This window comes from Oryx dammah, unplaced genomic scaffold, assembly GCF_014754425.2.
Source record: "Oryx dammah isolate SB20612 unplaced genomic scaffold, SCBI_Odam_1.1 HiC_scaffold_8, whole genome shotgun sequence".
NCBI lineage: Eukaryota > Metazoa > Chordata > Mammalia > Artiodactyla > Bovidae > Oryx > Oryx dammah.
The window spans coordinates 22,577,243-22,605,138 of record NW_024070192.1 but is presented as its reverse complement, the minus strand read 5'-3'; the positions used below and the strand labels follow the sequence as shown (position 1 = coordinate 22,605,138).

The 27,896-nt window shown below is 37.4% G+C and overlaps 1 protein-coding gene across 2 annotated transcripts in view; it reads right to left on the bottom strand.

The window, feature by feature from the left end:
- Nucleotides 1–525: 525 nt before the first annotated feature.
- FBXL20 (F-box and leucine rich repeat protein 20) overlaps nucleotides 526–27,896 on the bottom strand; it is a 95,471-nt gene continuing 68,100 nt past the window's right edge. For both annotated transcript variants that reach the window (XM_040245496.1, XM_040245497.1), the window contains exons 3-15: nucleotides 26,645–26,699; nucleotides 23,715–23,789; nucleotides 22,452–22,546; nucleotides 21,906–21,974; nucleotides 14,778–14,873; nucleotides 13,111–13,237; nucleotides 11,703–11,777; nucleotides 9,165–9,295; nucleotides 7,464–7,524; nucleotides 6,508–6,552; nucleotides 4,802–4,858; nucleotides 3,594–3,806; nucleotides 526–2,227 (exon numbers count right to left, since the gene is read on the bottom strand). In XM_040245496.1, coding sequence (XP_040101430.1) covers nucleotides 2,120–2,227; nucleotides 3,594–3,806; nucleotides 4,802–4,858; nucleotides 6,508–6,552; nucleotides 7,464–7,524; nucleotides 9,165–9,295; nucleotides 11,703–11,777; nucleotides 13,111–13,237; nucleotides 14,778–14,873; nucleotides 21,906–21,974; nucleotides 22,452–22,546; nucleotides 23,715–23,789; nucleotides 26,645–26,699 — 1,207 coding nt within the window. In that variant the 3' untranslated portion in view covers nucleotides 526–2,119. The remainder of the gene's footprint in view (nucleotides 2,228–3,593; nucleotides 3,807–4,801; nucleotides 4,859–6,507; nucleotides 6,553–7,463; nucleotides 7,525–9,164; nucleotides 9,296–11,702; nucleotides 11,778–13,110; nucleotides 13,238–14,777; nucleotides 14,874–21,905; nucleotides 21,975–22,451; nucleotides 22,547–23,714; nucleotides 23,790–26,644; nucleotides 26,700–27,896) is intronic.

Sequence of the window (27,896 nt, the reverse complement as noted above, 5' to 3'; positions counted from 1 at the left end):
ATCTGAATATTTTCACCCACATCTAGAAGTGTGTGTGGAAATGTGTATATGTATATATGTGGGATATAGCCAGGAGAGTGGGTCTCACTTTAAAAAATATATTCCTTATGTGGTAACCTGAAAAGAGGATAAGGGAAAGGAAATGAAAAATACACATAATTTAAGCTTTTAAAAGGGTGTAATATAAGATTTAAAATAAATTTAACATGCTAACTAATGGTGGATAGTAGATTCCTAGGACCTTTTCAACTAACTGCTTATGGAAAAGTAAATCACATTTTATTCTTACATATGCTTGTATTACTAACACCTGCAACATTAAAACAAGCCTTTTAACAGCTTGGATCATGTAGAAGATGACCTAAGATTGTGGTGGGCTGCACATTAATGTCCTAAAAAACCAAAAGTCACCCTATTAAAAAAAATCACACAAGGTCTCTAACATTGATGTTTAGAAATCTACTTCTTACACTTTAGAATCTCATTTTATTTCCCTCATCCTTTATGATTTTTTCTTTTTTCCCAATGGGGGGAACTTCTTCTTGACTCTAAGTCATGGGCACTGAATACTCTGCTCTAAGTTCTGGTGACCAGGCTGCCCAAGACACTGAACCCCCCTAGTTCCTCTCAATGTTCTCTTTCTGCCACCCCAATGCCTTTACCTGGCTTCTCTGATATTTCATTCATGGAAAGCCTGGAGCTCAAGAGAGAGATGGCTGATGGGTTCTGAAAAGGTTCTAGTCCTTTGAGGCTCCAACATTAGATATGATACCAAACACTGATGTACAGTTGACCAGCTGTGATAGGGTCATTCTCGCATCCCTGATAAGCTGAAATGGGAGGAAAAAAAGAGAAACAGCCCAGCTCAATCGCACAACTCCTCGAGCAGCATTCCTGCTAAAGTAGAACAAATCTCACAGGCACATATCAAGAGATGCCACTGATCACACCTAGATTTTGGTCAATACACAATATTTGAGCTTTGGTGGCGGTGGCTTTCAGTTTCAGCTTTGGGATTTGCCATTCCACTCTTTCCTAATAATGCATTTCTCTCTCCTCATTGAGTTAGATGGAAGGAAAAATGTGCAGGGGGGAATACTGGGTATATCATGCATATTATCATTTATCACAAGATACAACAAAAACCAAAAGGCAAAGTTTGTTTTCACCAAAATAGTCTTAGCTCAACTTCTTCTCATAATTTTTCTTGACTGGCAAAGATTCAGGCAGGGTCCCCTAATGGTAAAATTTAGAATTAAAAAAATATTTATTGATAATGTCTCTTTTAAAAATGTTTGGTAACCCCAACTAATCATCCAAAATGCAAATTGTAAACACAACAGCAGCAAAGGAGTAACAACTGAGTGTGAGTAAGCAGACTATGAACAGATGACAGATTGAGCAAGAGTGCAGGAGGGAGCAACAGAGAATGAAAGACAGGTACACAGTGTGCTACAGAGACTGACAATTTGAGTGAATAAGTCATCACATCTGGACCACAGTGATTTCAATGCAACCATTTAGCAAACCTCTGGGCCAAATACTAAAACACAGGAGGAGGAATGGACAAGCCTTCTTTGTGAGCATGCTCAGCATGTTGGCATGGGAACAAGGAAGCACAGCAGCTCTTTAGTCATCTCACAATGGATGGCTACCATTTATAGGATGCAAAGAAATTTTCCCTCTGGTCCCTGATACAACATGTATTGTTTTTCTATGCTTTCCTTGACCCTGGAGGACTGCAGTTGCTGTTCCAAAATTGCCAAAGAAACCCCTTAACATAATAAAGAAACCACAGTAGCAGTAACACTGGGTTTGCTGGAATGCCCCCTTCCATCTACCTTGCTTATGATTTTCTTCTGGGCACATCCAACAGGAATGGTTAAGTTTTACCAATCCACATGATAAAGCCAGCACGAACTCAGTCCCCTGGTCACAGAGACAGACTGGGTCAGGGTGAGAGTGGGTATGCGTATTTATGTGTGGCTCTGGGGATCTGGACGCCGCCCTCACTTTGTAACCTTTGCCCGGAACACTGGGGTTGCTTCCAATGGAGATCCACGGTAACTCTAGAAGTGTCATTAAATGCTCAGTTCACCAAGGCTGACCACCTCCACTGTCATAGGATGATGCAGCATCTGCAGAAGCGCTGTCTGCTGCCCCCTACTGACGGGGGTGGAGTGACAGGTGCGAAGTAGGCGTGGACTTTAATATTGGGTAAATGGGTCTGCAACAAGACAGAAACGTTACTAAGAGGGAGGCCTTCAACAGAAACAGCAAGGTTGCTTTTCAGAAAAACCAGAGGGACTGAGTGGACATGAAGGCAGAACAGAGGCTGAGCACAGACGGCGTGTCGAGACCTAGGTTCTACTTCATACCATCGCAGGTTATTCTCAAAGAGAATATCAGCTCATATACCTTTGGTCGCTGCTTCCATAATAATAAAACTGGGGGCAAAAGTCATGCTAATATCTTAACCTGTCCCAAAGGGATTCCTGGTCGGATTCCCATAGCTGGAAGAAATTATATAAACTTAAAAAAATTAACTTTTTCCAAGCCATTATTGACATTGTTTCCTCTGATATCTTTAAAAACCCATTATCCTCTTTTAACTAACATGCTTCTAACATTTACTACATAAATGGTTTCTAAACTCCTACTATGTTCAAGGCATTGTGCTAGTTCTGTAAAGAGACAATGGTCAAGATAGAGATCCTGCTCTTTGGGAACTTAGGAGTTTAGACATGCACACAGATAGCTAGAGCAGAAGAGTGCTAAGTGATTCTTGAGGATTCAGAGGTGGAATCCCTGGCTGGGGTGGAATCCAGCCAGGCAAGCCTAGGGACCATAGGCCACAGAAGCAGCTCTGGATGACCTGTGGCTTTCCTCTTTTGGTAAAGAAGAGATATGGATGCAAGGCCTTCCCACTGCAGTTACATTCTCCGTCCTCCAGGTCTAAAGGGAGAGGTGGAACTGAGGTCAACTGGAACTTCAACTTAAATCTGCTGCTCCTTTATGCACTCAGATACTATTAAGGCCAACACAGATATTCTTAAAGGTTGGTTGTAAGGGCCAAATTAAGCAGAGTGCCTTTCCCACAACCGGTGTGGAGCAGATGTTTCAATAAATGTCTGTTGAGCAGAACAATCCAACACCAAGATTCATCCAGTCTTTTATAACCTCTTTGCTGGCAACCTGTCTTTCAGTGATTTGGCTATACATGAGTCTGTTAAGAAGGATGGGGCAAAAAGAAAAGGTAAAAAACGGTGATCCAACCACCATTTGCTGTCTTAAAAAGAAAAAGATCCCCAGCACAAGAGTTTGATATGAAAGGCTATACAATTAAAAAATTTTAAACCCCATTTAAGTAAATATTTTTTCATGATTTCTTTTCATCCTGCTAAACTTCCATCAGGAACAATAGGAAAGAACTATCTACCCTTAGGTTTGCCTGCCATCTTTTTTTCTCTTTGTTGAAAATCCAAGTAAATACAAATATCACAGGAATCTAAACCTTAGAAGAGGAAATGGAGGGGGAAAAAAGGAAAGAGTGCTGAGAAACTAGAGCCAGAGGGTGATGCTGCCATCTTTACCCTGAGTCTCTTGATTCCAGCCCGCGTGATTTGCTGGCAGTCATAGAGTTCTATCCGCTCGAGGCTGTGACAGCTCTTCAAGTGCTCAAGGGACGCATCTGTGATTAGGGGACAGTTGTCCAGTTCAATCACCTCCAGCTGGTCATGGGCACAGGCCCCGTTCCCCAGGTGACGAATTCCATCGTCTGTGATCAGCTCACAGTGAGACAGACTCTGCAGGCAAACAGAGCAGGGAAGGACACTGAAATATTTAATGGCATTCTTTGAATCGGAGGCCTGGGTGTAATCAGGAAAAAGAGCTTTCTGGTTTGATTCCGAAATGTATGAAGCCATCACTAGAGCCATGTGGTGAGATGAAGAATGCAGATCAGAGTCGGTGGGGTTCTGCTTTTGATAATCAATGATCAACATTTCTCCGGGGGATTCTAAATACATCTTGTGAATTCCTATAATGACTACGAAATAGTTCATAAACAAAATAAGACATCTCCCACAGCCCTCTTGACATACAAATTATTAATTAATACTTTTCCTCTCTTACTGGGACAAGGCGGGGCTCAAGCTTTTCCTGTAAAATTTTTTTGAAATTTGGACTCAATATTGAATACCTGATGCAGGCCATGCCCAAATAGTTTATTACCTGAAGATGATTCTTACAACTGTAAGATGTGGTCACCTGTTAACTTTACAAGTTTTCCTTAAATTCCTGGTTCCTTCACGTGAAACCCAGAACCCTTGACTGAAACATGGTTTAATGTGCCACAGAACACCAAGAATGAGCCTAGATACAGAACAGACAACCTGAATTACTTCTCACAGTGTTACTGGAAGCAGGAGCAGAGACTCCCTCAACATAAAGCTTTGACTGGTTCTGTTTTGTAGGAACACTTAGTCCCAGGGTGAAGCAGACTGTATTTGGGGCCATCTCATCTCTTGGATCTCTGGAAACTTAAGCATCATTCAGGCTGGAGTGTAATTCACGCAGGAGGGAGAAAATCTCTTGTCAGTTTTCAGTCTCTAAACATTGACAGAGAAAACATTTAACTTTTCCAGTTTCTATCTTTTTCCCTTTAGACAAGTCCTCCCGTGGTCTTCTGTAGGTTGACAATTTGGAGAAATATACTTTCCCAAGATGGTAACCAGACACCAATAGAGCTCAGTTTTGAGTAAATCCAATAAATATATAAAATTTCCAAAGTCAAACTCACCAATACTTGAAGTCGAGGACAGTGTATAGAAAGTTGGATTAATGTGCTATCTGTTATCTGAAAGAAACATATAAGTTTATTTTAGGTGTAACTGCAAAAAACTCATGGGCCATACCACATTTGACTACACTTCCAGACTGATATCCTGATAATCATCAAACAACAGAATCTTAAGGTTGAAATCCCATCAGCTACCAGAACATGTTTTTTGAGAATCTATCCAGGCTAGACTTCAATTCATCTAGTCATCTTTGAACAGGTCTGTTGAAATTGTTTTTGAAATAAACGAAAACTTGTCCCCTCATAACTTTTATCCACTGGACTTTGACCTCCTTAGGGCCATCACAGAAGTGAGTCAGACATTGTTCCATGAAAAAAGATTAATGTAGGAACATCCTCAAGTTTTTAGATATCTGACCCATATTTTTATAAGCAATGCCACAACTCAGGACTGGTAACTGGCATGTCAGTTATTTTCCTCAAGGATGGCAGAAAGAAAGCTGCTGGGTTAACTACGAACATTCAATAAGGAAAAACTGCTGAGAAACAACAGTCTTTCATAATTATCTGAGGATGAAAAGTAAATCAGCATTTCTTTTCAAATTTGTCTCCAATTCTGAAATTATTATAAATCACATAACTCCATAGGGGCTAAGAAATGGCAGGGGGTAGGGGATTATAATGGGCAAGCCATGTATGCATCACTCAGAAGGAGTGGACACCGGAAAGGACACACAGGCATGTGCAAGAGACATGTGTAAACATGTTTTAATAAGGATTAACAGGTACTAAGTAGTGTCCAGGTAACAAACAGTTACCTGGAGTGTATATAGTTACTGAATATATAGCTGCTATAGTTATTGAAGTATCTTTTCTTCTTTATTTTTACCATTAAAAAAATTCACTGCTTTGTTTCTTTAAGTTTGTATTTTGGCTGTGCTGGGCTCGTTGCTGTGCACAGGCTTTCTCTAGTTTTGGTGAGCATGGGTTACTATAGTTGCGGTGCTCGGGATTCTCACTGCAATGGCCTCTCTCGCTGTGGAGCATGGGCTCTGGGGCACACAGGCTTCAGCAGTTATGGCGCATGGGCTTAGATGCCCTGTGGCATGAGGAACCTTCCTGGACCAGGGATCAAACCCATGTCCCCTGGATTGGCAGGCAGATTCTTTACCACTGGCTCATCAGGGAAGTCCTCTATCTTCTTTTCAGGAGTCCCCCTTTAAAATTTCTCCCTACCCAACTAATAAACTCAAAGCTCTTAACATTGGTAAAAGAAAGTGTTAATAAGGTAGTAAGTCTGCCTGCCTGAAGGACAGGGTTCCATACAGAGTTGGATCTCTAGGGTTAATGATATATGAGGTTCTGGGTCCAATTAAGCTAAAAAGGGACAGATATCTATCAGTGTTGTGGGGCTTTCATTATTTACTAGTATCATAACCCTGTAGATCTAAAGAAATATCTTAATATCTTTATGATCTGAATGCCTGATCCTTCTTTCTTTCTAATGGCAACCTTACTGATGACATGTATTTTCCTAGCACAAATTGCATGAGCACCTGTGCCTGGTATGCCTGGAGGACGCCTCAATAAATGGATAGCCAGTAAGCTCTACAATATGTGAGGGTAGGGAACTGAATGTTTCGACATGCATGTATTATGTACATTTCTATTATACTGTATTTCCGGGTAAAAATCCACAATCTTACCTGAACACACTCTTCCAGGTCCATTTTTTCAAGCTCATGGCAATTCTACAAAATAAAACAACCCAACATTATTGAAAAAATATTTAAAATATAGGAAAAAATTAAGGTCAGAAAACTAAGAAATAGTATCAAATATACCAATGAAATCTCAAGAGCTTCAGAACTGCTGTCATTTTAATACCATTTCCTACCTTACTCCATTACTTACACTTTTTAAAAAGGACTGTATCATAGTGAATTTCTCAATTATTCCACACTTAAAGTGTCTAATATCTTAGACGTCCAAAGGAATAAATTCCCTGAATATTCACTGAGATAATATAGAGATCCTTTCAACCAAAAACAATTTAATGAAAATGATTTCTTTGGAAGCTCAGGAAGGGAATCTGTGTCCTAATCTAGTTATGCCAAGCACTGCCTCTTGTTCCCTCCCCCATCAGTACTCCACTGATCTGCCCTGAAAGCAAATGCCCTTCCTCGTGGTGTATTACACTGGTCAAAGATGGTATACTTTTAAATACTATTATACAGTGACTTAAAAGCCCCTTCATGTATTAATATCTTGTGGAGAATACAGAAAATCTCTTAAAATCTCTCCATTTAGATTAGGTTTACATGTTTTTTTTTCGACATTCATTCACCAGTTGCATACCAAATAACCAAGTAAATTTCTTTCACAAAGCACTAGGAAATGCCTGCTCAGTTTAACCTAGCATCTTATGAAAAAGTGGAAAATCAAGTCCCTTGAAGGAGTGTCATGCTCTCCAACACATGTCTACCTTTCCAGAGCATTTGCTGGAAGCTTCAGCCCAAGAATGCTCAGGAACACCAACCACAGATATATTCTCCTACATCCCATACCTCAATTTTCTACCCCCTACATTTCCCTATGTTGCTCATTCTTCTGAAATTAAAAATCCTGAACAAAGCCTACAGAACCTGAAGAAAACACTTACCCTGGCCAGAGTGGTAAAGCCTACATCGGTTAATTGAGAACATCTTGCCACTTCTAATATTCTGTTAAAAAAACAAAGTGAAAGTCAACCCCTTGGTCCCTGAAAACTGAGTCTATTAAAAGAGCAAGAATTTAAGAAAACAATCTCCTATTCCCTAAGATCTATGTAACACAGAATGACATTCACAGCTAAGCAAGTCTGTACACAGATCTTGCCATTCTCTTTCATGGAGTCATCAAAAAGTGATCCTGTAAATATATTTCAGGGTGACGCAATCAGAAGAATATAATAGAAGCTTGTAGTTAATGCCAAAATGCATGATAAATGCACTAAAAAGCCTTCGTAATAGCATACTGCTTACCCCCAGAGGGCAGCCTGCTCCTAGAAAACAAAGGAAATGGAGATAAATACTCTGTTTCAGTTAATCTTGCTGCTAAAGTAAATTATTCTCTTTCCCTATTTCACATGTAGGTTCACTCAGATTTAAACAGCTTTTAAAAATACGATGAAGGGACTGGTTAATCACAGGCCTGTCCCAAATAAGAAATTCCATATATATGAAAAAAATATCCTTAAGATTCCTGCCGCCTCCCACAGACTTCCAGGGAGGCCCAGCAGAGAAGGAAGCTGAGCTGGCAGTCACTCTATTCAGGAACTGCTGAACACAACCCTAAACACCAACCACAGGCTTGGGGAATCAAAAGTAGTAGCTCTTTTCTGTGCAAAGTCTGGTGGTGTCTGTATGACAGTACTGGAGAACACTGTATGTTTGCTTACAAATTACTAAGAAAGTTAAAACAAACAAAACAAAACAAAACAAAACCATATAAAGGCTCATGGCCAGGTCATCACAAAAAAGTTTTAAGAAAGTTTTTTATTGGTTTACAATGATTGTTATAGGTAAGAAAAGTGGTTTTGTAGGTTTTGGAGCTAGACTGCCTGGGACTGAACACTTATTCCTGCCCTTACTAACTGTGAGACCTTGAACTGTTTACTCGACCTCTTTGTGCTTTGGTTTTCTCATCTATAATATAGAGGTAATAACAGTGCTTATATGGTATTATGATGATTAAATGAATTAATACTTGTAAGTCATTTAAAACAATGGCTGACACATTTAATATGTAAGTACAACACAAGCTTTGTTTTAAAGACCAAAAATCAATATGGACTTGATACCACATGTCTGCTAACACAGCATTCTTAGTAAATATTCAGCCAATCTTGTACTCAGGAAGAGAACAGGAGCCACAGAGAAATAAAGTTTGCTTTAAAACCATCAGTACAAAAGAGGAGTTGTTTTTTTGCTTTAAATATTCCCTGCTATATACCTGACATCATTACTACAATAAAATAGGTAGGCCTCTATAAATTTTCTTCAGAAAGAAATTACATGAAAGCATTAATAAAAGAAAATGCCTTTATTTATTTTCTCAAGTAATGAGATAAAATGTTGGTATTTTAGTACTAGTTATATTCTAGTATGGACAGCAAGAAGTAGAAAATGCGACTATTATCCCCAGGTTCAGGCCAATTATATGTAATCAAGTGAGGTAGGAAGCAGGTAGGTGGGCATCTGAAAAGGTAGCAGTGGCCTTGTAGAGTCTACCTTAGAAATTTCAAGTTTCCAAGGAATGAGCATGAGTGGAGGCCGCTGCTCCTTTTCTCTGATTTTTTTTGAGATAAACAAGAAATGTTTACCTAAGCCGAGGGCAGTTCTGACCTAAAGCGTTCAGGATGGCATCTGTGATGTTGGAGCAGCCAGAGGCACAGAGGGACTGTAACTTATGGCACCCTCTGCATATAGTAATGAGACCTTCATCTGTGATTTGCTAAAAAAACAAGAGGGAAAAACCCATAGTTATCAGTAACTTAGAAGAAGGTAAAAGACAAAAAAAAGTTACCTCTGTGAAGTAAGTGCCCAAAAGAAATAAAAGCAGATTTGATATTAATCACGCAGCAGACCTAAAAGAAAATGAACACTTTCTTTCTTCCTTCCAGTTCCTTTTGATTTACTTTTCAAGAGAATCTGTGCTCATTGCTGGTGCAAAGGGAAGAAGCTATAATGGGGTTCTTTTAACCTAATGGGAGTAACAGGACTGGGAACAGCATGGGGTGCATCTTGGTGTAGGTTCAATTAAATGATTTTAAAACCTAGAAAACAGATAAGAACAGCAGTATTTTAACAGTATAAACACATTTACAAGTTCAAAATTGATACTAAGTTACTTTAACAACCTGTGGATGATGCTACTACAGTCTAATATCAACCATAGATCCATTTATTTCTAAATCTGTTTTATAAAGACTATCCTAATTTAATGGAGAGAAACAGATGTATCCAACTCAAATTCTGTATGTTTCAAATTATTATTTTAATTTTAAAATGAAAAAGAACACAGAAAATGTTACATTAAAAAAAAAGATGTCATGTATAAACATCTTGTGTTGGATATGATCAACATTCTAATTTATCCTTATCTTGATAGATTCACTAATTTTGTGTAAGCCTCAGAATAAAGCTTTCCTGTCATTTCTGTTTAATCAAGCAGTATTCTTCAGTTGTAAGGACAACTGAAAAAAACAAACAAAAAACCCTCAAACTTTAAATATTCACTGCTTAAATCAGTATGCTCTCAGTATTGTAGAACACACAACTGAAAAATGGATGCAAAGACAGATACAAGATTTGTCATAAGAATGAGTTGATAAGGCATATATACACAGGAAAGTATTGTGAGGGCTGTGCTGCCTTTTTTTTCTTCATGTTTTAAAGTCTATAAGGGATTACTGAGGAAAAAAGATGAAGAAAGTCATACTACCAATACTCATGACTTTTAAAAAGAGTAAAAATCTACTAAACTTTCATGTTTTCATATTAGTCAAGAAAAAGAGACTGCATTAAGTATATACTTTGGTCATTTCAACAGTTTCGGGCAGAAACTTCAAGAAGTCTTATGAATGCTGAGAATCATTTCATCACATTGCACAGGAATGACGGATGGAATGACTCATGCCCTGAGATCTGGGTGAAAGTAAACAGTAAAATAAACACATGACAGAGCTGGTTCTTTATGCCAGAAGGGTAGAGGAAATGAAACTAAAATGGTAAATGGTAGGAATGGTGTGTATGTATTTATATGTATGTGACATAAACATATAATATCTGTGCATGTGTACATAAGTAAAATCTGAAGATGTGTAAGATTTTTCCTATCACTGTAATATGACAGTTTCATGTTTAAAAAAGTTGTGTAAGATCTTTCAGGCCAAATACTTTAGTTTCATAAATGAAAGTAGGCAAATTTCTGGTAGTTAGCAACTATGGGAATCAAAATATCATCTCCTTAACTCAGTCTCTAGGAGCATCTTAAACAGATTATTTTTAGCACCATCCCTGCCGTCTACAGGGTCGCACAGAGTCAGACACGACTGAAGCGACTTAGCAGCAGTAGCAGCTTAAGGGCTGGAAGGACAGGATGCTTAAACTGCACAAAACTTGGCCCTGTATGTGTCACCCTAAAATGACCACTGTGCTCTTAAGTCTCAAGTGACCAAAGAATAAACAGAAAGTGTAATAACCAGAAGGTTTAGCAAAAACAAGGAAAACCTTCACTAACTTTTTTCACTGCAATGAGAGGCTCTTACTCCAAAGTAACACACATATGTAATTTTTAAGGCAAGAGAGCAAAGTTAAAGGTGTACCATCACTGCTCTAGGATCCTGAATGGTTTCAGTTAATTCTATGGAGCAAAAGCCAGGGGGTTTGTGATAGACACAAAAAAGTTGATAGTCTAAATAAACAAATCAAATGTAAACTATAAATACTAATTGAGAATAATTTAAAGGGTATACTTTGCTTGTCATCTACTTATATCAGTGGTCCCCAATAGTCATGACTCACTGATCTTAAATTGATGTGACTGCAATTAATTTACCAAAAATATTTTAAAGGCCAAAGTTTATGAATAATTTACTTCTAAAAGGTAAGTTTTCCTAAGTAGAAGAGAAAGGGGTTAGGTTATACTTGAGCTTACTTGGAATTCTGTATAAGCTACTCTCTATCTCATCTACGTCAAAGGCCCTAGGAGTGAGCACTGCTGAGCATGTAAAAAAGCATGATGTTTACTTGAATCCTCAGGGATGAAGTGGACAGACTGCTGGTCATTATGACTGAAACTCTTATAATATTACTGAAATGAATTACTAGCACAAAGAGCGGTTGGAAGGACTGCTTACTAAGCAAGTCTGCAAGTTCAAAGTCACCAGTTCAGGACAGTGTGCACCTATGTACTTGAGAGCTTCATCTTCTAGCTAGAAAAATTAAAAAGAGACAGAAAAAACTATTACTGATATTGTTTAGTATTTTAAAGCTTTAAAATCTTAAAGGTTTAAGAGTGTACATACACACACAGAGTGTACACATTCATCAATACATTTTAAATGTAGCTAACCAAGTTTCAAATGATCATATAAAAGTGCAATTCACATGATTAGTACAGTTATTAGTCTTTGTCATCAGTTTGGGCCACATTAAATTCATATCACCAAATCAAGGGAAAGATAAATACTGCCTAGTGTTCATGGATATTTATTCTGATAAATTAAATATGCTTCACAGCTTTCTCCTGAAGGATTTTGAAACTAAAGTAACTTTCACATTTCTGTACTCCATGTAAAGTTCCTTAACAAACTTTTGGGAGCAGGAGCTGAAAAAGGAATCTGCAGTTTATCTGCTGTTGGAAGATCACTGCTATGAGTACATTGCTGAGACCAGATGGTAAGGAACTTGACTATAATGATGCATCCCAATCAATATTTTTCAGGGTCCCATAAATAACCAGAATTTCAAGCTGTTGTTTTAAGGCAGTCATACTTTCGAAGCTCTGTTTCAAACAGTGGGAAATCCTCCCATTATGGTGAAAGAATGAGGGCATTAAAAAAAAACAGAACCCAAGGCCTGGTTTTAGAAAACATTAATATAAAAAAGGGGGAATAAAAGCATAGCCCTACTTTGTCAGCCACTTCCAAACCCACTCTTGATCATTTCTTTCCACATGTTGTTACCATGTCAATTCCTTTTTCCTCCCACTCTAAAACACTGAGATATTAAAAATTTTAATGACAAAATATGTTGGATTTGTGATGTGACTGGCAGGAAATAAGCATCAACACTATAAAATGTAGGTTGCTATAAACTTTGCACATCCAGCTCAAGGTCTCAGGCAGTGACAACCTAGCATGTTTTCTTTTCAGATTAAATTACATGAAACCCTTCTTGCCAACAGCACCTGTTCTATATGATTTTGTCTCCTCATCTTTGCCTCTCCTCAAAAATTTTACCTTTGGTCAGGTGTTAATTCTTGTTCTCTTTTGGGGGCCGGACTGGGGGTGTGGGAAGGCCATGCTGCATGGCATGCATGATCTTAGTTCCTCCACCAGTGACTGAGCCCATGCCCCCTGCAGTGGAAGCGTGGCGTTTCCTCCTCTACTTTTTCACTCTAGGGAAAATACTTTGATTTTTGGTAAGCATGGGTTTTTGGTCAGTAACACATGATTACGTATCTCTCTAGCCAACATCTTGGGCTGCCCACCAAGCTCATGGTGCCTCTATCAATCTAAAGTTAAGACAGGGAGTTATTATTACCTGTGTGCAGCCTTTTAAGAATAAGGCTTTAAGACCTCCACAGCCTCTCACTAGAGCTTGGATACCATCCTTGGTTACTTGATCACACCAGGAAATGTTTAATTGCTCCAACAGTGGACATCCCTCACTTAGGAATAAAACAAAATGAAACAAACATATGACTAAATCCAACTCCAAAGGCACCAATGTCTCATTTTATTGGTTATTCCGTAACAACAAAAGGCGCATTTATCAATGCTTGCAGTGTTCACGTGGGAGACACCACTAGGAGGACTAGCTCAAATCTACCTTAACAAGCTCAAGCACAATGCTGTTTTCCAGATATATTAGATTTTATGGAGCTTTATACTTTTCAAAATATATTCTTTCTGCACTTATCACAACTTTAACGGTCTCAGACAGGAAATGGAAATTAAGTGAGTAATTAATGAAGTATCAGAGTAATTAACAGAGTAATTAATGAAGAATCAGATTCAATCTCAAATTTTTCTATCAAACAATTCAAGCACTTTTCAAAGCATGAGTAATGAGGACATGGAAAATTTTCTTTTAAAAATTACAAAGGATCTGCAAAATTTTCTTTTCTGGAACATATCTAGGGTATATTTTACATAGGCTGATTTTGGATATATGATATTAGACCTCTGCCTTCTATCAAATACTACTTCATTTTTTGATTTCACATTTAAACTATAGAAGAATCCCAAGCTCTAGGACATTCTTTGGAAAATACTGCTTTGTTTTATAAAATAAAGCCAGGGATCTTGGTTGAAGTTCATTCTTCGGCATTAATAGTGTGACTAGGCAGGCAGTCACCTCAGGAAGTCTGCCAGAGCCTCGCTCAGACCAAGATTAGCAATAGTCCTTCTATCTTCTCCTCAAACTGAAGCATTCATTTTTACCCTGACACTTATTCCTCTGTAATACAACATACTTAAGTGTCTTTTTTCTTCTTCTAGACTCTGAGAAACTTAAGGGTAGAAACAGTATCTTATTCAGTTACCTCCCATGGTTGAATCACAATAACTGGCATTCAGAAGTGTTTTAGATTTTATCTGAGAAGTGTCTACCTCACAAGATTTTCAAATAAATGAGCTCATTTACATGAAGTGCTATAAACTATGAACACTGTTATACTACCTTATTTACTATACCAACCAGCCTTAGATACATGTGTTCTTAAGCATAGAAGGAGCCACATTTTCATATTACTTACACTCCACTTAACTAAATTTAATTTCTTCTTTTAACAGTTTAATTATTATTCATAAATGTAACTAATGCATGGGACCATAATCATTTATAAAAGGCTGATAAAAAATAAAAGTACAAAGAGAATGGGCACTTCACCCTCCTTTTAAGACATATCTTTTTGTAATGTAGTTTTAAAAATTACAATCACATTAAAACAATTAAAACCTACTGGGTGCTTACTACATATAGAATCCTGTGCTAAGCACTTCATTCATGTACAAACTACTGTTCTGTTCAGAAATCCTAGTTACTGCTAGTCATTTCACCTGAATTTGTCCTATAATTTGGGCAAGTGGTAAAACAAAGGGTCAATTTTGAACCACAGTACATATCTATAAAACAAGTTTCCTTCAATTCCAACTTAAATAAGTATTTGTTCTGATTATTGGACATTCGTGTTATAAGAAATTTACCTCAGAGCTTTTAGAGACATGTTCGTTATTGATGTACAGGAAGCCAAGTCAAGGTGCCTGAGTTTGGAACAGAACTTGCTAAGGCTAGTACATGTACTGAAAAAGGAGAAAATAAAACAAATATGAACACAGTCTACTAAGCATATTATACACAATTTTCAATAAACAAATAAGAACACATCCTTAGAATTTCATACATGATTCTTATGTGTTACAAAAACTATAAAATTTCCATACACCAAATATTAATAAAAAGTAGTTATAAATCCAGGGACCTTTCACGTTGAGGAAGGATAAAAGGATAAAAAAAGTTGTGCTGTGTGTAAGAATCTGCACGGGCGGGGAGGGGCGATCGTTCTTGATTCACATTTGGAGACATTAATAGCTATTGACAGCGACTACATTTGTGCTGGTAAGAGATTTACGGGCATTTTGTAAAATCACAACACCAGAAAGCTAGAACATGCTAGAACTTGCTAGCAAGTTGTGATACATGAAAACCAAAAGCTGTCTCTGCTCTTTCACTTAAATCTCTTTCTGTTCATGCTAACACTGTGCATTGCATTAACAATCAGATTTTTGCAAGGTATACTGAGGATGGACCAGTGTTAGGCTGAAAGAAACTAAGTTATGTAATATTACTGCATGCTTTCCTTCATGAATTTGTTAAAAGCTCTTTTCTCACAGTGGTCAAGTTCCTCATTTAAATTTTTTTTTCAGGTATGGAAAATCTCATATATACTCTCAAGACTAAATAACAGAGAATGCACATATACCATCATTAAACTCTGACATTTATCAATATTCTACTATTGCTATTTCATCTATTTCCTTCCTTTTTTTTTCTTGTTCCAATTTTTGAGGAAATCCAAGACATATTATTTCACCTGTAAATATTTCAGGACATATTTCTAACATATAAGGATTTTAATTCCTTAATGTCTGACACCCAGTCTGTGTTCAACTTTCCCCAAATGTATCATAAATGCCTTTGTCAAACTTCCTCTTGTGGTTTTCTTCTGCAGTTTAGTAATGAACACTCTTTCTTGAACATAGCCAATCATCTCTATCCTTGGTGAAATGTCTATCTAAGTGCTTAGGGCTTTTTTTTTCTTTCAATTGATTAATTTTCTTTTGGGGAGCCACACTGTGTGGCATGTGGGATCTTCATTCCCTGACCAAATATCAAACCTGTGCCCCATGCAATGGATGTGCAGAGTCTTGACCACTGGACCGCCAGGGAAGTCCCAGGCCTATTTTTAATTGGATTGCCTTGTTGTTATTGACTGTAAGAACTTTCTCTGTATCAGTTCAGCTCAGTTCAGTTCAGTCACTCAGTCGTGTCCAACTCTTTGTGATCCCATGGATGCAGCACGCCAGGCCTCCCTGTCCATCACCAACTCCCAGAATTTACTCAAACTCATGTCCATTGAGTGAGTGATGCCATCCAACCATCTCATCTCTGTCGTCCCCATTCTCCTCCTGCCCTCAATCTTTCCCAGCATCAGGGTCTTTTCAAATGTGTCACTTCTTCACATCAGGTGGCCAAAGTATTGGAGTTTCAGCTTCAGCATCAGTCCTTCCAATGAATATTCAGGACTGATTTCCTTAGGATAGACTGGTTTCATCTTCTTGCAGTCCAAGTGACTCTCAAGAGTCTTCTCCAACACCACAGTTCAAAAGCATCAATTCTTTGGCGTTCAGCTTTCTTTATAGTCCAACTCTCACATCCATACATGACTATGGAAAAACCATAGCCTTGACTAGACAGACCTTTGTTAGCAAAGTAATATCTCTGCTTTTTAATCTGCTGTCTAGTTTGGTCATAACTTTTCTCCCAAGGAGTAAGCGTCTTTTAATTTCATGGCTGCAGTCACCATCTGCAGTGATTTTGGATCCCCGAAAAATAAAGTCTGCCACCGTTTCCTCAACTATTTCCCATGAAGTGATGGAACCAGATGCCATGATCTTAGTTTTCTGAATGTTGATCTTTAAGCCAACTTTTTCACTCTCCTCTTTCACTTTCATCAAGAGGCTCTTTAGTTCTTCTTCACTTTCTGCTGTAAGGGTGGTGTCATCTGCATATCTGAGGTTATTGATATTTTTCCCGGCAATCTTGATTCCAGCTTGTGCTTCTTCCAGCCTAGTGTTTCTCATGATGTACTCTGCATATAAATTAAATAAGCAGGGTGACAATATACAGCCTTGACGTACTCCTTTCCCAATTTGGAATCAGTCTGCTGTTTCACGTCCAGTTCTAACTGTTGCTTCCTGACCTGCATATAGGTTTCTCAAGAGGCAAGTCAGGTGGTCTGGTATTCCCATCTCTTTCAGAATTTTCCACAGTTTGTGGTGACCCACATAGTCAAAGGCTTTAGCATAGTCAATAAAGCAGAAATAGATGTTTTTCTGGAACTCTCTTGCTTTTTTGATGATCCAGCAGATGTTGGCAATTTGATCTCTGGTTCCTCTGCCTTTTCTAAATCCAGCTTCAACATCTGGAAGTTTACGGTTCATGTACTGTTGAAACCTGGCTTGGAGAATTTTGACCATTACTTTACCAATATGTGAGATGAGTGCAATTGTGCGGTAGTTTGAGCATTCTTTGGCATTGCCTCTCTTTGGGACTGGAATGAAAACTGACCTTTTCCAGTCCTGTGGCCACTGCTGACTTTTCCAGATTTGCTGGCATGTTGAGCGCAGCACTTTCACTGCATCTTTTGGGATTTGAAATAGCTCAACTGGAATCTCATCACTTCCACTAGCTTTGTTCGTAGTGATGCTTTCTAAGGCCCACTTGACTTCATATTCCAGGATGTCTGGCTCTAGGTAGTGATCATACCATCGTGATTATCTGGGAAGTGAAGAACTTTTTTGTATAGTTCTTCTGTGTATTCTTGCCACCTCTTCTTAATATCTTCTGCTTTCTCTATATATTCTTGATATATAATTTAACGGTTTTCAGTGTATAAATCTGGTATTTCTTATTCTCAGTAGGTTTTTCATGGAAGCTTTTGATCATATTAAGGAAACTCCTTTCTATTCTTTGTTGCCTTTTTTTTTTTTTGGCTGTACTACTCAACTCACAGGATCTTAGTTCCCCAATGAGAGATTGAACAGTGAAAGCACTAAGTCCTAACCATTTGAACCACCAGGAGATTCCCTGCTGAAAACTTTTATCATAAATGTGTGTTAAGAGTTTGTTATGTGCTTCTACTGCATCTAATGAAGCATTAGTTCTACTATTGCATAGCAAATTACCTTAAAACTGAGCAGCTTAAAATAATAATTATTTATTATCTCAGTTTTCATGAGTCAGGAACACATGCACAGGAAGCACAGCAGGGTGACTTGGACTCAGGATCTCTCACAAGGCTACCATCAAGGTATACTAGCCACAGCTGGAATCATCTCAAAGGTAGCTAGATACTGATTCCCTTCCAAGCTCATTTAGGTTAAGTGGAGGTTGGCAGACTTAAGATGACCCAATTCCAAGCTTCCCCATTTGTTTTTTGATAGAATTCAAGCTCTTGCTGGCTGTTGGCCAGAGACCTCAGTTTCTTGCCACATGGGCCTCTCCACAGAGCTACTCACAAGAGGGCAGAATGCTTCCCCAGAGCTGGAGAAGAAAGTAGAGCAAGATAGAAGACACAGTCTTTCTGGAACCTAGTCTCCAAAGTGATACCCAATCTCTTTTGCAGTATTCTATTGTTAGAAAATGAGACACTATGTCCAGTGTACACTCAAGGGGAAAAGATTACACAAAAGTGCAAACAAGAAGAGGCAGTGATGATCTGGGGGCCAGTTTAGAAGCTGCCCATCACAACGAAAATGATCATGTGGTTTTTGTCCTTTATTCATTCCAGAGGACAGTAAATCTCAGCAGCTACTTATTTTTGTATGTCCAGGAAGTCAAGAATGGTTTTGGTATTTTTAAATGGTTGAAAGAAAGTCAAAAGAAGATACTATTTTGTGACATGTGACATTAAATGAAATTAAAGTCTCAGCAACATGCGATAAAGTTCCGTTGGAGCAGAGCCATGCCCATTTGTTAACGTACTATCTGTGGCCACTTTGTAAAACACTGGCAGGGTTGACACTGACAGAGACTACATGGCCAACAGAGCCTAAAATATTTCCTTATCAGCCCTATACAGAAAAGTTTGTTGTTCTCTGCTTTATTCTAATTATTATGAAAAATTATATTAATTGATTTTCAGATGTTAAACCCCACGTATTTCTGGGATAAATCCCACTTAGATAATATCCAACCCTTTTATATGTTGCTAGATTCAGTTTGCTAATATTTTATTAAGTATTTCTCCACCTCTGTGTCTGAGGAATATAGTAGACTTCCTTTTACTGTGATGTTTTTGCTTGGCTTTGGTATCAGAAAAATACTGGCCGCATAGGACAAGTTATGAATTATTTCCTCTTTTACTGTATGAGTGAGTTTGAATATTAGTATTCTTCCTTCTTTTGATGGACTCACCAGTGAAGTCATATGGGCCTGTGCAGTTCTTTTGTGGGGGACAATTTTGAATTATTGTATTTACTTCTGTAGATTTATTCAGACAGTTAATCTGTACCTTCCCAGGAACTGGTCCATCTCACCTAGGTTGTCTGATTAATTTATGATATTACCTGACAAACATTTCATTTTGTCTGCTTTTGACAATCTGAGTCTACCCTCTTATTTCCTTAGTCTAGGTTTGTCAATTAAAAAAACTTTTTTCAATGATTATTAATTTTGTTACTGTTTTTGTTTCCTGTTTCACTGATATCCATTCTAATCTTTATTTTTCCCTCTGCTTGCTTTGGGCTTTGCTCTTCCTTTTGCTAAGTTTTAAAAAAAATTTATGTATTTGTTTTTGGGTGTGATGGGTCTTCGTTGCTGCACGTGGGCTTTCTTTAATTGGGGCAAGCAGGGGCTACTCTTCGCTGTGGTGTGCCGGCTTCTCACTGCTGTGGTGTCCCTTGTGGAGTATGGGCTCTAGGGTGAGCAAGCTTCAGTAGTTGCAGTAGTTCAGTAGTTACACGGGCTTAGTTGGTCTGCAGTAGGTATAATCTTCACAGACCAGGGATCAAACCCTCATCCCCTGCATTGGCAGGCAGATTCTGGATCTGCCTGTGTGGATCACCAGGGAAGTCCTTTTCTAATTGCTCAATGTTGAAGGCTGTTACTGATAAGAGCTTTCTCTCTTTCCTCTTTTGTGACACAGGATTGCAGAGTTGTATTACTATCTTGGCCACATCACATAAATGTTGGTAGCTTTTCATTCAGTTCAAAATTACATAGAAGCATGATGCTGAATTTCCAAAGATTCTGTTGAGAATCTGTAGTTTAATTTTCTAGTTGTGGTCAAAGAATATATTTTGAATGATTTTAATCTTCTTAAATTAAGACTTATTTACTGTTACTGTTCAGTTGCTCAGTCATGTCCAACTCTTCGTGACCCCATGAACTGCAGCATGTCAGGCTTCCCTGTCATTCACCATCTCCCAGAGCTTGCTCAATCTCATGTCCATTGAGTCGGTGATGCCATCCACCATCTCATCCTCTGTCGTCCCCTTCTCCTCCTGCCTTCAATCTTTCCCAGCATTAGGGTCTTTTCTAATGAGTCAGCTCTTCACATCAGGTGGCCAAAGTACTGGAGCTTCAACTTCACCATCAGTCCTTCCAATGAATATTCAGGATTGATTTTCTTTAGGATTGACAGGTTTGATCTCCTTGCAGTCGAAGGGACTCTCAAGAGTCTTCTCCAACACCACAGTTCAAAAGCATCAATTCTCTGGCGCTCAGCCTTCTTTATGGCTGCCTTACTTAAGTTCTGGCAATTCTTCTTCAGTTCAGTTTCCCAGAAATTGTTCTTTCTGTTTTAGATATTCTTTGCCCAGCTTTGTGGGGTCTCAATATGTGCATATACAGTTTACTATTCAGCCAAATTTATGAAGATTTCTGTAATCTTTTTTTGAGTAGCTTCCCTCTTTCCAAACACCTATTTAGTCATCCTGGTCTCCCAGAACTTTGATTTCTTTCTCTTCAAATCAGACAGAACTTTGCACCCTGCTTGCATTCCTTCTCCTGTACCATTATCTCAAAAATGCCACCAAGCAGAAAGCCACGACAATTCTAAGGCTCACCTCATTTGTTTCTCAGTGCTGCTCTGCATGTTGTCCAACATTTCAGACTGCCTGCTTTCAAACCACAACTGTGTTTTGTACAGTTTTAGACTGCTTATAGCAGGAGGGCAGTGACTGTTGTTATCAGAAATAGAGGTCTCCACCCTTGATTTTTAAAGTCTGTATCTCTTTTCTTTTAAACTATATTTAATATACTGCTAAAGTCACTAGAACATGCAAAATTCTGAACATTAACTGTAGTTATTTGATGATTTTAAGATATTTAGATTTATGAATTTAATGTGCTTATGTTAAAAGCTTTTGTTTTCCAGAAATGCTTATTTTAGTAATGCATATTGGGACTTCTCTGGTGGAGCAGTAGATAAGAATCCGCCTGCCAATGCGGGGGACACGAGTTCCATCCCTGGCCTGAGAAGATTCCACATGTTGCAGAGCTACTAAACTCTTGTGCCACAACTAGCAAGCCTTCACTCCAGAGCCCTCAAGCCCGCGTGCTGCAACTACTGAAGCCCGTGCCTAGAGCCTGTGTTCTGCAATGAGAGGCCACCACAATGAGAAATCCCCACACTGTAACAAAGAGTATCCCCCACTTGCCACAACTAGAGAAAGACTGCTCAAAAGCGACGAAGACTCAGTGCAAAAAAAGAAATGCATATTTACACTGTTTAGGAATTTTTCACAAAAAGATAAAACGAATAAGATAAAAGAGTGGGGTACAGAGAAAACAGAAGTAGCAATATTACTAAATAATATCAAGTAACTAAAGTTTTATTTTAAATTTCAAGGTGGAATTTGAGCCAAATTCCAAAATAAGCTTCTTGTTCCATTTCTAACTTCTAAAGTCGCTTTCTCTTTCTTGAAACATCTTTTCTCTATAAAACCAAAATGAAATTTACTAAATATATTTAGCAGCCTGCATTAAAAGCTAGTACAGGCAGGACACAATGGGCTATGACTTACCCTTCTAAAATGTAAAATACTTACGCATCTGTAGTCTTTGTACACCCATTGAGATTCAGTACTTCAATGTTCCTACAGTTTTGTGCAAAGGTTCTTTACAGGAAAGAAACAAAGTAAAGGGTCTGAGGCAAAATGTGCACAATTCTCAGCATTAAAAAAATAATAGAAGATACAAAATGGCAAACCTGGATATTAATACAAAAAGTCATTAAGTTACAAATAAATTAATTTTCAACCATAAACTTTTAAATATCAATCTTTTTGTCAACCAAAGTTAAAATTATCCGAGCTTGCATTAAACAAACAAACTTTACTCAAGGCTCCAAATGAACCATTTATAATATGGGGAAACTGGTTTTTTTGGGGAAGCACATGTTCTTGTTTTATTCCCAAAACCACACACCCCACTACTGGATATTTGTAATGATAAGCAATGAACGTGTATTTGGGTTCAGAACAGCTTAAGAATATGAAAACTATCCCAGCCTTTTCTGGGTGAGATGCTGCTGTGTTTCGTGTTGTTCTTTACTTCAGTCAGTAAGATCAGTTAATCAGTAGTTATGTTTTTACCTTAAAGCATTGTCTCCTACTCCAAGACACCCACGAAGACTTAACTTTCGTAAAAAGCCCCCACACCTTTTTGAAATATTCTCCACTACCCGGCCCTGTAAAAAAGAGAAGACAGATATACAAAAAGATAAGCTGCCACATCGGTTTTGAAAAGAACACATTCTCGTTTTTAAAATGCTTCTAACTCATTTAAAAAACCTAATTAAATCAAATCAGCTTTCTTGGTCTATTTAAAACATGCCTAAACTCTACATTGTTATTTATTTTGTTCATCTTTAAGATACTTTATATTTGAGGAAATGGTGCTCTGTAGTTCTCTTATGTCACTGTATTATTGTTTCAGTACATTTACTATAGTACTCTAAATACAGCAGAGCCTCAATGAACACTTAACAAAAGCTTGCTGAATGATTTTGTGGGTTATGTTGCTTTAAACATTTATATCCATGAAGATAAAGAGAATTGGGAAAACCAAAAATCCACCATGTTGATGATACTTTCTGAAGATAATGGAAAGTTCATGTGAGGTTTCTTAAACTTCTTACATGAATCCTCAAGACAACTAAGCTCCATTAGTACTTTAGAATCAAAAACAAAAACCCAACCCAGCTGAAAAAAATCTAAACCTAAATCTTACTTAATCCTTGTAACACAGTGAGGAAGCTATGATTTGCACTCTCCAGATGAGAGAACCAAGGACCACACAGTTAAAAATTCAGGTTAAAATAATATAAGCTTGAGCCATTCTCCATTTGAGAAAACAAGTAATACTAAAGGATGAAATATGAGGGAGAAATGAGAAGGGAAAAAAAAATTTCTCCACAGCAAAAGTAATCCAATACATTTTTCTGGAGAATGAAAGAAAAACTATCTGTAGGCTCTCCTAGAACCCAAAATGCTCATCAAGAAGAATTTATGCAAATATTATGCCTCAGTAAGTTCTTAACTCCACTTATTTTCCCATAAACAGATATAAAAAGACTTCCTAAAAAGAGCAAACACAGGTCCATATTTCCACAACAAAAATAAAAATAAAACTTAGTAATAAATAATTTACTATTATTTCAGTAAAATAATTTTGCTTATTTTCAAAAGCTGATCAAGTTCTTGGGGAACACTGCAGGCTCTCATGAAATTCGGATGCACTGAAATTAATAGTTTCTCTCTCCAGGGAAAGGAAATTTATATAGCTGAGGCTAATTTGTTCTATGCTGTAATTATATTCTAACAAGAGAAATGGGGCCACACACCACATAATTATACCTCAATATCCCTCTGGAAATCAAACAGGTCAATTCGCTGCCAGTTACTGCCATCCAAAGCTAGAACATTCCAGGCCTATTTTGAAGAAAAAGACACAAAATGAACAGAAGCTGAAATGAAGGGGAAAAGCCAGCAAAGTTCAAGTTTAAAAATCAACCTACTCATGATTGAAATTGTCCAAAACTCTCATCATTAACTCCCAAAAGGTGAGTCTCATTTCTGATTCATGTTTTATTCTCTAAGTAGATTATCTCATAAATGAGTGGATACAGAAATTAGCAGCTGTGAAAGATCTCACATTAGGGGGCTGGGGAAAGGACAGGTTGTAATAAGTACCATAGTCAGAGACTGTTTTCTAACTGGAATTTCTAATTTCAAAATGAGACGATCCAACTGGTGAAAAGCAAGTCTGTTACTCTAGGAACAAGGTGAGGAAGAAACCAAAAAAAGAAGGTGGACTCTGAATGTACTGTGTTGAATAAAAATATGCTAATCCATAGCATCACTTGTTTGGATCTGAAACTGTGACCTGGGGTTTACAAAAGACACTATCATTTCTCTATATACGTGACAGAGCCTTTATTGCTTTCCTCATTACCAATTAGCTCACTCAGGCATGTTTTCCAATTGGTCACCTTTCCTTTCAACTTGATTCAATGGTAATACATTTCTTTAATTAGCTAAAGAGAGGCAAGAGAGCTTTTCAACTTTTCAGGATAAGGTGAAAAATGACTTCACAGAGTTAACTTGCTATGGATCATTCTGCATTGTATTTTAATCAGAAAGCCTTTAAAAGTTTTCCTTATTAAATTTAAAGTGTATGCAAAGTGTTAATCCTGTTAAGTCATAAACTGAGAATATCATCTCCTTTTACAACAATTCAAAACACAGATTTCGATACTGAAATTGTAAAAAGGAAACTGCAAGTACACTTTTAAGTCCCAGGTAACTGTCATACAACCAACAAGACATATGCGAGGGGTACAGGAGAAAACAAAGTCATTATTCTAGAAATCTTTAGGGTTCTCTTCATAAGGATTTCAATGTTACGTCTCATTTTGTGGCCTCATATTTTTCTAATTTTTTTCTTCCTCCTTTTTAAAGACATTTTATTTATCTTTTATCAGCTGTGCCGGGTCTTCGTTGCTGTGTGGGCTTTTCCCTGGTTGCTGCAAGTGGGGGCTACTTTTAAGTTGCAGTGTGCGGGCTTCTCACTGTGGTGGCTTCTCTTGTTGCTGAGTATAGGCTCTAGGGCATACAGGATTCTGTAGTTGTGCTTCCTGGACTCTAGAGCACAGGCTCAACAGTTGTGGTGCACAGGCTTAGTTGTTCTGTGGCATGTGGGATCTTCCTGGATCAGGGATCAAACCCATGTCTCCTGCACTGGCAGGTGGATTCTTTATCACTGTTCCACGAGGGACGCCCCCAATGGGTTCTTAAATGGCTCCATGGGAGACAAGAAATAAAACTTGTAAAGATCATGTGTTCACTAGATTCATAGGCTAAATATACCTCTGGTTTGGCTTGATATTTCTCATTTCCTCACACTACTTTTTCCAGCAAGCAGGAAACATGCTAAACTGAGACTAAAATTAGGAATGACAGGTTTCTCTCCAGGGTTTTTTTTTTTTAAAGCACATTAACGAAATACTTCAAGTGCAGACAGTAACAGGCTAACTACTGATGAACCAACTGTACAGATTTAACAAAGACTGGCATTGTGCTTCCTTTTAAGTTAAAACACATTAAGAAGGAAGAAGATCCTGAACATGAAAACAACAATTAAAACTCACTCAAATCAACACTCTTGAGATGAGACTCTGCTACTGAACAGGTTTAGACACCAGTCTGGGCATTTTGTTTCTCAGTGATGATCTCAGCTTCAAATGTAGACAGAAAAGAAATCCCAACTCATTTGTACCAGCTATGACTAGGGCAACGACTCAGACACCAGGAACAGAAATGCCATGAATAGAAATCATCAAAATATGACTGCCTGTTTCCTAAATAGCTGATACAGTTTCAGTATGGCTTTTAAGATGTAGAAATTATATTAAAGTTAGCAAGATAACATGAATTTTCTATGCTAAGTTTTGTGCTTTTTTTTTTTCCCCTGAGGAAATTGGTGTTGGAAATTTGAAGGAAAGTCTGTCTTTACAAAATAAATACTCTGATATAACCAACCATATTACATACTCAGCACCTACAACTATACCTGGCACATAGTAGGTTCTCAATAAATATTTGTTAAACAAGCAAAAAGCCATTGTCCATTTTATAAAAAGGTGGTAATTATATGTATTCACTCATTTTATTAATTATTATATATCCATATTACAAAAGAGACTAGGAATGGTTCATAACGTGATTTTCCCACAACAGAGATTCTATTCTTAGTATTAGAGGCAACAATAAGATTATGATATTTCCCTGTTTTGTCACAGTAATGTCAATTGTCAAAAGTTTGTAAATAAGAGTAATGCAGAAACTGACATTGAGAAAGGAATTTATTTGGTTTGCGCTATAATTGCTTAAAAATTAAATTCTAGTTATAACCTTTTGAGAAAAAAATACCAGGAGATATCCTAAGCTTTCCATGTATATACATAAAATGAAGTAGGAAAACATGAAACACTGTATTATTACAGTTCTAAGTAAAGTCTAATCTTTTTAATTTGCATGTTTAATATGCTTTTTCCTTGAAGATGCTTCCTCTGCACGTATTATAGGAATAGTCAAGAGTTTCAAAAAACTAACGTTAGAAACAATATATATAGTAGAATTCCACTGCAGAATTAACATGGGTGCAAAACATCCTTGGAAATATAACACACAACTACCATCTGAAGTAAATGGTTCGTCTGCTACAGAAGCTGATTATCATTAATGTCAGGAACGAGTGCTCTTCTAATCATGTCAGCCACTCTTACCCTGGAGACCTGAGCACAGCGACACAAGGTAACAACATCCAGAAAAGAAAATATCCTAAAAAGAGATGGAGAAAAACTTTACTATACATTATATGACAAAGGAGTTTCTCTTGATTTTTACCTATAAATAATTGGCTATGTTAACACATGCAGAAAAAGACAGAAGTTCTTTTAATAATCACACAAAAAGCTGAAGCAATTTATACTACCCATATAAAACATAGGGGAGAAAGTCACCTTTTACCTGATAATGTTATGTGTAAGTACAAGTTCAATCATTCACATCAAGGGATGATAAAATATTTCTAATACATTTTTTAAAGTAAAAAAACAATTTCCACACTATGATTATCAAAAGAAAGAGGCTAGGGGAGGGTTATCTTTATAAAGAATTTTACAGTTATGAAGGGAAAAAAATAAAATACTGGCAACACCTAAAAATCAGCAACTATAAAATGTTAAATCTCTATGTATTTAATTCCAATTTGGGAAATTGTAAAACTTAGTAACACATCAATGTCAGGAAACACCACCTAAATTTTTTCAGTCTTAGACAGTTTAGTACTATTGTAGAGACTCTCTTAGAGAGTTTAAGTAGTTATTGAAGCATTATTATTTGAAATAATTAACTTGCCTAAAGAACGATAACTCTCTATACCATAAGCCACCCATAAAAACAGGTCAGAGCATCCTGGGAATAAAGTGAATGGGTCACTTGAGCTTCAAGGTCTCTTTAACTCATGAATACCTTTAAAGGTCATTTTGATCTGAATAACAAGTGAAGCTCTTCTGCAGGTGGCAAAAGGTACAATATAGCATGTACTTTAAAGATGATATTCCTTGAAATAGCTGGAGATACTGGAGTGTTACAAAATGGAGGTCAAGAAGCATCAATCTGGAGATGAAGGCTACATTTTCTATTCCAAGTTACTGTAACAGAACTATTTGGTGATTACAGGCTGTCAATCACATTTCAGAACTTGGAATAAACTGAGTTAATAATTATGTCACACAGAAAGTTATGTATATTTTGTAAATAAAGTTTTTTAAAACTATTTTTTAATTTGGGTAATATACATAACATGAAACTTACCAGTTAACCACTTTTAAATGTACAGTTCAATGGTATGATGTATATTCACACTGCTGCATAACCACCACCCCAACAGCCATCTCAAGAACTTTCTCATTTTCCCAAACCTAAACTCTTATCCACAGTGAACAATGACGCCTCACTTCCCTTTCCCCCAGC